This window comes from Apus apus, chromosome 24, assembly GCF_020740795.1.
Source record: "Apus apus isolate bApuApu2 chromosome 24, bApuApu2.pri.cur, whole genome shotgun sequence".
Classification (NCBI taxonomy): Eukaryota; Metazoa; Chordata; class Aves; order Apodiformes; family Apodidae; genus Apus; species Apus apus.
Genome location: NC_067305.1, coordinates 5,611,671 through 5,622,624, shown reverse-complemented (window position 1 = coordinate 5,622,624; position 10,954 = coordinate 5,611,671). Strand labels below are relative to the sequence as shown.

The window sequence follows — 10,954 nt, the reverse complement described above, 5'->3', positions numbered from 1 at the left end:
TCCTCCATGTCCCAGGGTTACTCCTATGGGATCTTTGCCTTAATTTTTTGAGGTTCTGCCCCAGCACAGCCCTCTCTGTGAGCAAACCAGAGGCAGTCAGCACGTGTGTGAACCCCATGATGGCTGGGCCAGGGCAGGGTCCAGCTTTTCCAGCTGGATCCACCCCAGAGATGCTCTTCCAGCATCTGGGAGAAGGTTTTTCCCATCAGCTGCTGCAGCATCTCCTGGTGGTCCAGCACTGGGGGCTTCAAATCCTGAAATACCCCCATTGTGGGCGGTGTCTGCTCCAGTGTTTGCTCTCCCCCCTGGAATTCCCTCCTGGGTCTGCCCTCCTTGGACACAGGCTCCCGTTGCCGACCCCCGCGCCGGCTGCAGCCGCGTGCCCGGAAAGGCTTTTAGTGGCTTGAGAAATGAAAGCAAATAAACTTGATGGACAAGTGGACGGGTTTATGACGGTTTCCCTCTGACAGGGAGAAAGATTGGCTGTCGGGGGCTTGATAGAGAAATCGCTTGATGGGAGCAGGGTAAAGAGATGGATAACCTTGCTGGCGGAGGGCGCGGCGCTGGCTGCGGGGGAGGACGCCCCTGCAGCGTTATTCACAAATAATTCTGCCTTTATTTGTTTTGCTTTTTTGGCGAGGGGAGGGGGGCGCGGCCCCCGCGGGCCGCCGACTTCTGCAAAAATAGGTTTGCTAAATAAATAATGACGACGATCCATATTTTATTTATATCCCGCCCCTCTCGGCGCGGCGCGGGAGGTGTCGTGCGGTGGCCCCGCGGTCTCCCCGCCAGAGCCAACAAACTCCCAACTAAAAGCACATCAGACGGAGCAGATTTACAAGGAGATTTGGACGCCGCAGCATCGAGGCAGGCGGCTGCTCGCTCCTCTCGGCTTTCATGGGGACCTTGTTGCTATTGTGAATCCAGCTGGATAAGAATTTGCAGCTGGAGGCACCTGAGGAGCATCGGGAGCTGGTGCTGGTTTCGGGGGGCTCAGGGGAACGGCTCGGTGGCCTCAGCACCTGGGAGGGGCTGGGCAGGGTCCCTGGGAAGGGTGGGTCTGGCTCCTCTGTGCCTGCTTGTGCAGCGGCAGGGATTGCAATTTGAAGTTTTCTGAACTCGAGGAGGGGTCTGGGGGGTCCGGGGTGGGGCGGGTCCTGCCCTGGTGAGCCCCGGGAACGGCGTCCTCACCCGGGGCCGCAGCTCCTCGTGCTGTGGCCTCCAGAGCCACGCTGGGCATCCCTGCGACAGCAAATCCTGCCGGGATTCCCGCCTGTTCGTGCTCTGCGGTCAAGCTCTGTCCTGCCCGGGGCCGGCGCGGCCCCGCAGCCCCCCGGTGCTCTCCCCGGTGCTCTCCCGGTGTCCGCCCGTCCCGGGGGCCGCGCCACGCGGCGCTTCTGACCGGCGAGGACACGAGGCCCGGGGCTGGTGCCACGGCCGGTGCCGCAGCCTGCAATGCAGCCCCCCCAGCCCCCCCGCCAAGGGCTCCCGGTGCTGCCGGTGACCCCCCCCTCTTTGCAGCCCCCCCTCCCCGCCGGGGCCGGTGGCACGGGGGGGGGGGCCCGCCCTCAGACCGGGCCGGGCGCGCGGCCGCCGGTACCAACAACGTGTCAGAGGCGGCGGCGCGAGGCGGGGCGGGGGGCGCGAGGCGGGGGGGGATGGGGGAGGCGGAGCCGCGAGGGGCGGGGCCGGGGGCGGGCGGGGGGCGCCGGGCGGGGCGGGGGGGGCGGAGCGCGGCGGGGCGGGCGGGGGGCGGCGGGCGCAGCATGGCGCGGCGGCACTGAGGGAGCGGCGGCCTCCGCGGCCCGGCCTTTGTCTCTCCGGTCTCCCCGGAGCGGAGGAGCCCGCGGCGGGGCCCAGCCCGCTCCCTCCCGCTCCCGTCCCGCCGGTGCGGGGCTCGCTACCGGGGGCGGCGGCGCCCGCAGGAACTTGGCCGAAGTTCGGCGGCGGCGGGGAGGGGGGCGAGGTTCCCGGTGCCCCGGGGTGGGGGAGCTTATCCCGGGTGGCACCGCGGGAACCGGGCCGGTCCCCGCCGCCCGGGCGCGGGATGCGGCTGCCCCGGCTCCGCCGCACCGCGGCCGCCCCCCACTCCCCCCGCTGACGGGGCTCGGGGCCGCGGGCCATGGTGAGGGCTGGCCGCCCGCCCGCCGCCGCCCGCCGCCCGCCCGCCGCCCCCGGCCGGCCCCAGGGCTCCGCCGCCCCCCGCCCCGCCGCCCCCTGAAGCGGCCGGAGCCGCCCCCCCCGCCGCCGCCCGGGACGATGGTGCGCTGGGAGGCGGCCGCGCTGCTCGCCGCCCTGGTCGGGGTCTGCGTCTGGACCGACGAGACCGGGAAAGTTATCTCGGATCGCTACGCCGTCTACTGGAACCGGAGCAACCCCAGGTGAGGCCGGGAGCGCGGGGGAAGCCGGTCCCGGGGTGGGGGGGGGGTCCGCACCGCAGCGACGCCCAAGTTTTAATCTTTCTCCCCCCATCTCGGTGCCCCACAGCCCCCCGGTGACAGCGGCTCGGGTCCCTGCTCCAGTCTGTGGTTTGCTCCGGTAAACGGTGCGGGTGGCCCCGGGGGCTCAGCGCGGGTCCCCCCGGGTTTCCCCCCCGCCAAAGTTCTCCCGGTGCTCCGGGGGGTGCGGCAGCCTCGGGGCCGTCGCCCGCGGGCGGGTCGGGGTCCCCGGGGGGTGGGAGCGGGCCCGCGGGGGCTGCGGGTCGGCCCCCCCGCTCCCTCCGCGCCCAACTTTGGGGAAGTTCAAGTTCTTTCTCCCCGCCGGTCCCGTCCTCCCCACCCCCCCTCTCCCCCCGGTTCCGCTACCGGGGACTTCTCGGCGAAGCTACTGCCTAAAATCCCCGAAATACGGAAAAAGGCGGCTGGGGCGGGCGGGGGGGTGTCGAGCGATTTGGGGGTGAAACGGGCCGGGGTGGGAGCCGCGTGGGCGTTGGGGCTGCCCGGCCGAGGGGTGCGGGTGCCCGGCGCTTGAGGCAGCCTGGTCCTGCTCCCCATTTTATTTCCATCCTGGAAAAGCCATCCTGCTGGGCCGGGTTGGTTTGGTTTCTCTCGGTCTGTCTGTGAATTCAGACTTTTGTTGAAATATACACAGTTATTTTTTTTCCAAGCATCTATATTTTTTTTATTTTTATTATTTTTTTTTTCCCTGGCGACAGTTTAATTTCTGTTGTATTTCTTTGTTCGTAATTTTGAAGAACCAAAAAACTGTTGGGAGAGTTGGAAGCCAGGAGGAATTCTGCTTGTGGCTCAGGTGGCTGGGACCCTCAGACCCCTGCCCCCTTCTTGGCCTCAGACCCAAACCACGGGGGTGTGAATGGGGCGATTCGGGGGGGGCTCTGGTAAAAGACCAAAAAAACTCCACAAACCAAAACCCCCAAACCCACATTCTTCCCCCCGGTTAATGGAAGTTAAGCAGGCCCTGGCAGTGTCCCTGCTGTGCCAGGGGCTGTGGGGCGACGCTTGGTTCATGGCTGTTCTGGAGGATGCTGCTCCTGCTGCCTCCAGGTTTGGGCTGTTCTGGTTTTGGGGTAAGAGGGGGGTTTCTTTGTCCCCTGCAGGGCGAGGGGCGCAGCGTGGCCTGGCCCTCGTCCCCACGGCACGGCTGGGGCAGAGCAGGCAGGAGCCAGGGCAGTTGGCACGGCTGCTCTGGCACTGCTGGGCTGTGCCCCTCCAGCAGTGGGAGAGCTGGGAGGTGACCCTTGGTGGCACCTTCTCCTCTCCTGGCAGCGTCCTGGTGCCACCAGCGCAGTTCGCTGAAGTTCCCGGCTGCGTTTCGGCAGGCACCGGCAGCCGGTGGGACGCGCGCGGGGCCGAGGACCCTCGTGGTGGTCTTCGTTGTCCGGCAGGTCGTTGTGCCCCCTTGGAGGGACTGTCCGGGCACTGTCACTCCCAGCCTTGTACCATTGTGCCCCAAAATCGGGGCAATCCCCATCCCTTTGTGCGCGGCGGTGCCTTCGCTGCGGGCCGCCCGTGGTGCATATGGATTTTATTATCTCCCTCACATTTTTGTGGGGGATTGTAAGAGGCAGCGATTTCTTTTTTTTAATTTTTTTTTTTTTTTTTTTTTGCCCACTGCAGAGTTTTTGGTTACAGTTCCTGGTCCTCCCCAGCTCCAACATTTTGGGCTCTTTTTCTTTTGTTCTCCCAAATGCCAAATGTGCACGATGATCCCCCCGGTCAAACTCCGGCATCCCGGTGGCTGAGGGGACCAGGGCGGCATCGCCGGGTGGTCATAGCTGCAGCTGAGGTTTGGCACTCAAGGGTTCCTGTGGTGGTCCTGATGGCCAAAAGTGGCCCCTGGTCGTTGGGTGATGGGTACGCTGGGAGCTGGTGTGGGACCTGGTGTCGGTGGTGGCTCCGGCTCAGCCGCCCGCGTCCCGTCGCCGGGATGGGCGCCGCGGAGAAGGCGGTGGAGAAATTCTCCTCGAAAATAGGTGGTTTCCTATGAAATGTGTAGATATTTTAAATCTGATGTTGGCAGGGAAGACATTTTTGAGGGGGGGAAATAAAATAGGGCAAAGGAAGTGGGAAGGGATAGGAGGGAAGAGCAGACAATGGCTGGTGGGTTTAGCAGGCACGTCCGCAGCGCCTGGCTCGGGGATGTGACCCAAATTTCCCCAATGTGGGAGCACCCCGTGTCGCCGTCGGGCCCCTCGCTCCCTGCCTCTGCCTTCAGATCTTGGAATTCGAGGCAATTTATCAGACCTTGCAAATACAGAAATTGTCATTGAGTTTTCTGCTTATTTTCCTTTTTGAACCCGGCGGTGTTTTTATTTTGGGTCTCTGGAGTTACGAGAAGACTATCTCGTCCTTAAAAATGAAGAGCAATGTGTAGATGCGTTTTCTGGTCCCTTGTTTTCTGTCTTTTTTTTTTTCCACCTACCATCTCATTTAGCAAGAGGGAAATCAGAAGGAATTTAAAAAAAAAAAGGTAAAAAAAAAAAAGGTTGAGATGCCCAGTGCTTTTTTGAACCCACCGACCTTATCTGATGATAAATATTTTTCTTCAGGTTTATAGTGCAATCTATATTTTATAAAAGCCAGTAATAAATCTCATAGTCAATATGATTTGCCCAGGTTAGAATAATTCTATATTTCATAATTGGGTCTAAATTAAAAATAAGTGGTACCTCGGGATGCTGCAATTTGCTTGTTCTGTGGAGGTATTTAGCCACTTGCTGTGGATTTACAGGTTTTTTACTTGACGGTTGTGTTTTTTTTTTTTCTTTTTTCTCTTCCCCAAACGATGTTGTGAGCGTGCATTTCGAAAAGGTTGCTCGGGTTTGGCTGGATGTAACTGCCGGGTTGTCCTGGAAATTGCCGACGGAGGAAGGACGGATCTGCCTGTAACAATGCGCTGTTCCCGGCCCCGTGTGTCACTCTGGATTTTTGCTCCCTGGCACGTACAGACTGAGCTGGTTTCCTCTCCCCGGGTGCGGGAGGCGCTGGCCGTGCCCGGGCACATCCAGGGCCGGGTGTGGGTGCTGCGTCCGGGTGATGCGCCGGTGAGTGGGACCCCAGGGCTCTTCCTGGGTCCCGCATTGTGGGCAGCGGTCTGGCCTCACAGGCAGGGGTCGGGCGTTGTGGGCAGGGGTCTTCCCTCCATGGGATCTTGGGGAGACCGTGCGGTCAATCCGTGTTTTCCGGCTGGTGAGGCGGGAGCCGCTCACCCAAAGGGTCCTTGGGTGGATTTGCAGCCTTGGGACCCACGGCCAGTCGAGCCGGGCGTCCCGGAGCATCCGCCGGTGAGTCGGGGTCTTGCCCAGGTGGGTTGGGGTCTCTGGCTTCGGCCCCCTGTGCTGCAGCAGGATTTGGGGTGAACGTCTCGGAGCGCGACAGTGAATTGTGCAGCACAAAAAATTGGGAGTCTGGGAAGCCTCTACAGGGGGAAAAGGTCTGTGGGAAGGAGCAACCTGTCCTCAGAGGGTCCCTGATCCCAGGACCTGCGACCTCGGGGCTGCCAGTGGAAGACTCTGGAAGGCCAGAGGGTTTGAGATGTGTTTCCAACCCCCGCTCTGCCCACAGCTGGGTGCTGGGCCGGTGCTGGGAATTCCAGGCTGCCGTGCTCCTGCAGCTCCCCGCGGCCGCGTGTCCCTGGCTCTGTGGTGGGGGAGATGTGCAAAGTACTGGATATTTTCCTCTCCCTGTTTACAGTACAGACACAAATGCTGTAAATGGTCTAGATTTTACCCGTGGCCTATATTTAACTGTGAAGTCATTTCTTTCCCTTGGAAGGCTTATTTTCTGGTCCTTCTCTTTCCTTCTTTTTTTTTTTTTCTTTTTTTTTTTTTCCCCCTTTTTCTTTTGGTTTTGTTTTGAGAGCACAGCTGGGATTTCTGTTCTGCTCCTCTGCTCTCCCAGTCCCAGCATTGGGAAGCTGGAGAAATGGTTTCTAGCAGAGGGATTTACTGGGGCTGGCGGGAGCCCAGGTGACACTCAAACAGTGATGATGGCAGAGCTAGACTTTCGGGGGGTCCTTTTGTCCTTCAGGACTGGACAAGGGGTCCATGCTGCAGGCTTGGTGGAGTTGGGGTGATCAGGGCTTGTCCTGGGGTGTCTGGATCATGCTCCCTGGTTTCTGTGCCCCTTTTCTCCTGCTTTGCTGTCTCCCAGAGCCACAGCCCTGGCTTTGTCGGAGAGCTGGGTGGGTGGCAGCCAGGGCAGTGTCCCCTTGACTGCCCCAGCCTGGGGAAATTTGTGCCCCCCTGTGGGTCACAAGGGCTCGTGGCCAGGATGGTGGCAGCCCGTGTGTGCCAGCTGTCCTTCGAGGGAGCGAAGCCAACGCGTTTGTCTTTTCCAGGGGAGCCTGCTGCTGAAGAGGGGTGGCTGAGCAGGAGGGCTCAGCTCTGGGGAGCGTGCCTGGTGCTGGATGTGCCCCTCATGCCTTGGTGCTGGGGGGGTTGGTGCCAGCCCTGCCATGGGCTGCTTCCCAAATCCTCCATGTCCTGGCTCTGTCTGGGGCTGCCTGGGCCGAGACCTTCAGGTTCGGCTCCCATCCCTATGTACCCCCATCCTTGCTCCTGTCTGCACCACCCTTTGCAAGAAATGCTCCCCATTCCCCCCTCAGAACAATTTTAACATTAATTTTAACTCTGGTGCTCGGGTGGTTCCCGAATCCCAGCAGGTTGAGCCCCCACACCGGGATTGGGGTACCAGGAGCCGTGCTGGAGTGGTTGGGGATGCTGGTGCTTGGCCACCTCCTGCATCCTGCACAATTACTGCTCTTTTAGTTTTCATCTGTTCCCTTCTCCCTTTGTGCCGAGATCATTTGCAGCCCTTCCCACCCCTCTTTTCCAGCCCGTTAAGCCGTGTTAGCTATTCTTCACCAGCCCAGGTCTGCGGCGAGCGCCGTTAATGGAGAGCAGATACAAACAGGTCCAGCGTCTCTGACAAGATTTTCTCTCCCTGCCCGTCGCTGTCTCTCTGCCTGTCCCTTTCCAGGGACCGCAATTACATTCCCTGCTGGTTGCCCATTTGGTATCCAAATGCTGCCATGCTCCGCATCCTAATGGGGGCTGGGGCTGGGGGTGCTGCCGGCCGCTCCCCAGCCCGGCGGGCCCTGGAGAACGGTCTGGAGGTGCCTTCAGTTACCACTGGAGAGCTTTACGAGTCCTTTTTCTTATATATATATATGTTTACACACACATATACATTATATATATGCATACAGACGCATATATATATATATATATATATAGGAGGGGGGTGTGTGCATATATGCACATATCTACACTTCACACACAATGCAGGTGCCCCAACACCCTTCCAGCGCCTGGCGTGGGAGGCAGCGCCTGCCTGGAGCCATCCTTGGGTTACACACATGTCACGTCGACCCGCGGGCTGAGGAACAGAAACAGGTTTGTTTTTACATGTCTCTGAACACAGACCTCTGCACCCCGGCCCGCTCTCGCCCAGCTGTCCGTCTGTCTGTCTCGCCGCATACGCACGTACATCCCACGTGCCCGGCTGTGGCTCCGGATCCGGATCCGTACCTGCCTGCATCTGACGAGGTTCATCTGTTGGCTTGTCTGTAAAATTGCTGCAATTGTTCTTTAAATAGCTCCTTGTTCCTGATGGGGAAAATTTCGGTTCTTTTGTGTTAGATATTAATCATGATTTTAGAGGCTTGTTTTTTATCCGAGGTGGATTTCCCCACGCAGGGCAGAGATCTTGCCCCGCTCCGTTGGGTTTAATGGGCTTTGCGGAAGGTGAGCAGGTCGTGGTGTGGTTACCTTCAGCCCCCACGAGGAGTTTCAGTGTTTTCCCCCTTCACCATGACCCACCTCAGCCCAGTCTGCTCCAGCCCAACGTTGGGCCATTTCCCTGTGAAACCACGACCGACCCGGCGCTGCCTCTGAGCGCAGGGCTGAGCTTGGTGTCCCCATTGCTGTTCCCACCAAGCTGTGTTGGGGTGGCAGCGCCCGTGGGGCCACTTGGGCTCCCCCAGCCCCCGCGATGCGCCAGGGCTGTTTAACCCCAGCAGGAAAGTGGGGCAAGGACGAGGCCGTGCGATGGGGCAACCGGGAGGGAGCCCGTTCAGCTTGTGCTGTGTCACGTCGTGCCACCATCCGGGCCAGGTGCTGCCACCCCACACAGCCCAGCTCGCTCCTGGGCGGTCAGAGTGGTGTTATTTATTTATTTCTCCTCCCTCCTCTCCTCCTTTGCTTGTTGATGCTGCTGTGGCTGGGCTGCTAAATAGCTTCCCATTGTTCGAGAGCTAATTACCTCTTAATGAGGCTCCTTGCTCAAAAGCCAAGCAAGAGAGAGAGAGAGAGGAGGCTGTGGGGTGGGCTGTGACAGGGCTGGCAGGGCACCGGGGTGATGGGGAATGATGGGCTCATGGGGGACTGTGGGCTCTTGGGGTCTGATATGGGCTCACAGGGGGCAATGGGGGGCTCACCAGACCCTCCTGGGGGCAGCAGTTGGGTTTGGCTCTGCCGCACCGACGGTGGGACACCAGGACATCCTTGGCTGGCTGTGGTGAGAGCCATGACCAGGGGCTTTGTCCCGAAGGGTGGCTGGGAATGGTCTTGCTGAAAGTCCCATTTTGAGCTCCAAACCTGGTCACTGCCAGGGAGAAATGGCAACCCCATGTGTGGGGTTTGCTGGGGTGGATCCGAGATGGTGCTCAGCAGAGTTCCCGGCAGCACGGTCGCCCATGTCCCCACCAGTGTGACATTCCTCCACCAGCCCTGTCTGAGGGGAGGTCGGAAACCCTCAGGGGAATCAGCACTTAATCCAGGGCTGCTCTGAGCTCATCCCTCGCATGCGTGCGCCCTTGGCTCCCCTTTCCAAGCCTTACTTGGATCCAAGAGCTGTTTTCCTGCGGGTTGTTAAAGGAGGAAGAGGGATGCAGAAACAGGGATCAAGACTTCCTTTTTGTTATTATTTTTTTAAATTTTCTTCCTCCCCCTTTTAAATTTTTCCTTTCTTCTTGTGTTTGCTTTCCAAGATGTGGTCGTTAGGACAGAGGGCCAGGGGTGTTGCCACTGCTGCCTGAGGGACGGCCACGGCAGCGCTGTGCCAGAGGGGCAGCCATGCTGGCATCCTGCAGGATGCAGCCGTGGCTCCCTCGGCATGTTAGCTTTTCCCAACCCTCCAATTTTCTGCTCTTCTTGGCGTTTTTCACCCCTCCTCTTGGCTTTTGCATTTGGGGGGTTTTCCATTTTCTTCCTGCAGCTGTGACCCCCACGTGTGCCGGTGCCGGGGGGGCTGCTGGTGTAGGGTTGGTCCCACCAAACCAGCCTGGACCCGCCAGCATCTGCCTGGGCACCGCCAGGATTCCCACAGCATTCCCAGAATCTGCCGAGCTTCAAACCATCCCTCAATGCTTGTTATTCGAATATAGGAACGTGCTTTTATTTAAGCTCCTTCCCCGCCCCACCCTGAATCTCCCCAAGAATTAAAATGGGTGTTTCAGATCTTTTGTACAAAAGGTGAATCTCCCCTGGCTCCCTTCCCTGGGGCCACTGGATTTGGCAAAAAGGCTCATAAATTCCAACGGGGGTTTGTAAGGACGGGAGCTGGGAAAGGCCCTGTTAGATCCCCCAGCCTCTTCCTCCTCCTGCTGCATCTGGGTTGTCTCCTCCATCGATGTGATTAGCGTGGTGCTCAGCCTGATTCCAGTGGAAGGATTTGCTGTTTCCCCTGGTGCGTCTGCATCCAAGTTTTGTAGGATTTTTTTTTTCTATTTTTATTTTCCTGCAGAAGAGGAGAAATTATTTGTATCGGTTTATTTTTTTTCTTTAACATTACATGGAGAGCAAAACTCTCCCATGTGCTGGGAAACAGATAAAGTGTTTAGACAGCAAATACAAATATTTCTGAGCGCTCAGCCTGGCTACAGATATTTCTGCCTGTTTTCCAGCAGGATTTCTTACTGTGTCGTCTGGTGGGTTTTTATTTAGGCTGGCTGGATTTTTTTTTTTTCCTAAAAGCCTTATTTATATTTGCAGTAAAATAAAATCAGCCAAGCCTGACCCTGTAGAGAACTTGAAAAATCCCAATTCTTCCTTTTTCCAGTCGCGTTTCTACTGAGAAAAAAAGCCCCTGAACCTCATGCCCCACACAAAATTCAACCGCGACGGGATTATCCCGGCGGCTGAGCTTCCTGCCGGCACTGGGATGTGGGGATGGAGCTGGGGTCCCTGGGTGCTTCTGTGGGACACAGGGGCTACAGGGCACTGGTCGGGTCCCTTGTGCTGCAGCTACCAGCTGTGGAGCCAAAAAGGGTTGTATTGTTTTGATAGATATATATGTTTTTTTAACTAGAAATTATCTGGTGCTGCTCCCTGGCTGCGTCCTGGCCTCGCCGTGCCCAGCAGCCATCCCAGTCCCACTGGTGACCCCACTGGTGTCATTGCCACCCTGTGCTGGTGTGGTCAGGAACAGCCCAAGCATCTGCCAGGAGCTGGGAAGCTCTTTCCCAGCCAGCTCGATAATCCCAATTATTATCT

General features: G+C 58.8%; 1 protein-coding gene across 1 annotated transcript in view; it reads left to right on the top strand.

Annotated features, from left to right (window-relative positions):
* Window positions 1-2,213: 2,213 nt before the first annotated feature.
* EFNA2 (ephrin A2) overlaps window positions 2,214-10,954 on the top strand; it is a 34,772-nt gene continuing 26,031 nt past the window's right edge. Inside the window, exon 1 of the mRNA XM_051639714.1 lies at window positions 2,214-2,381. Within this exon, the coding sequence (XP_051495674.1) occupies window positions 2,260-2,381 (122 nt within the window). The 5' untranslated portion in view covers window positions 2,214-2,259. The remainder of the gene's footprint in view (window positions 2,382-10,954) is intronic.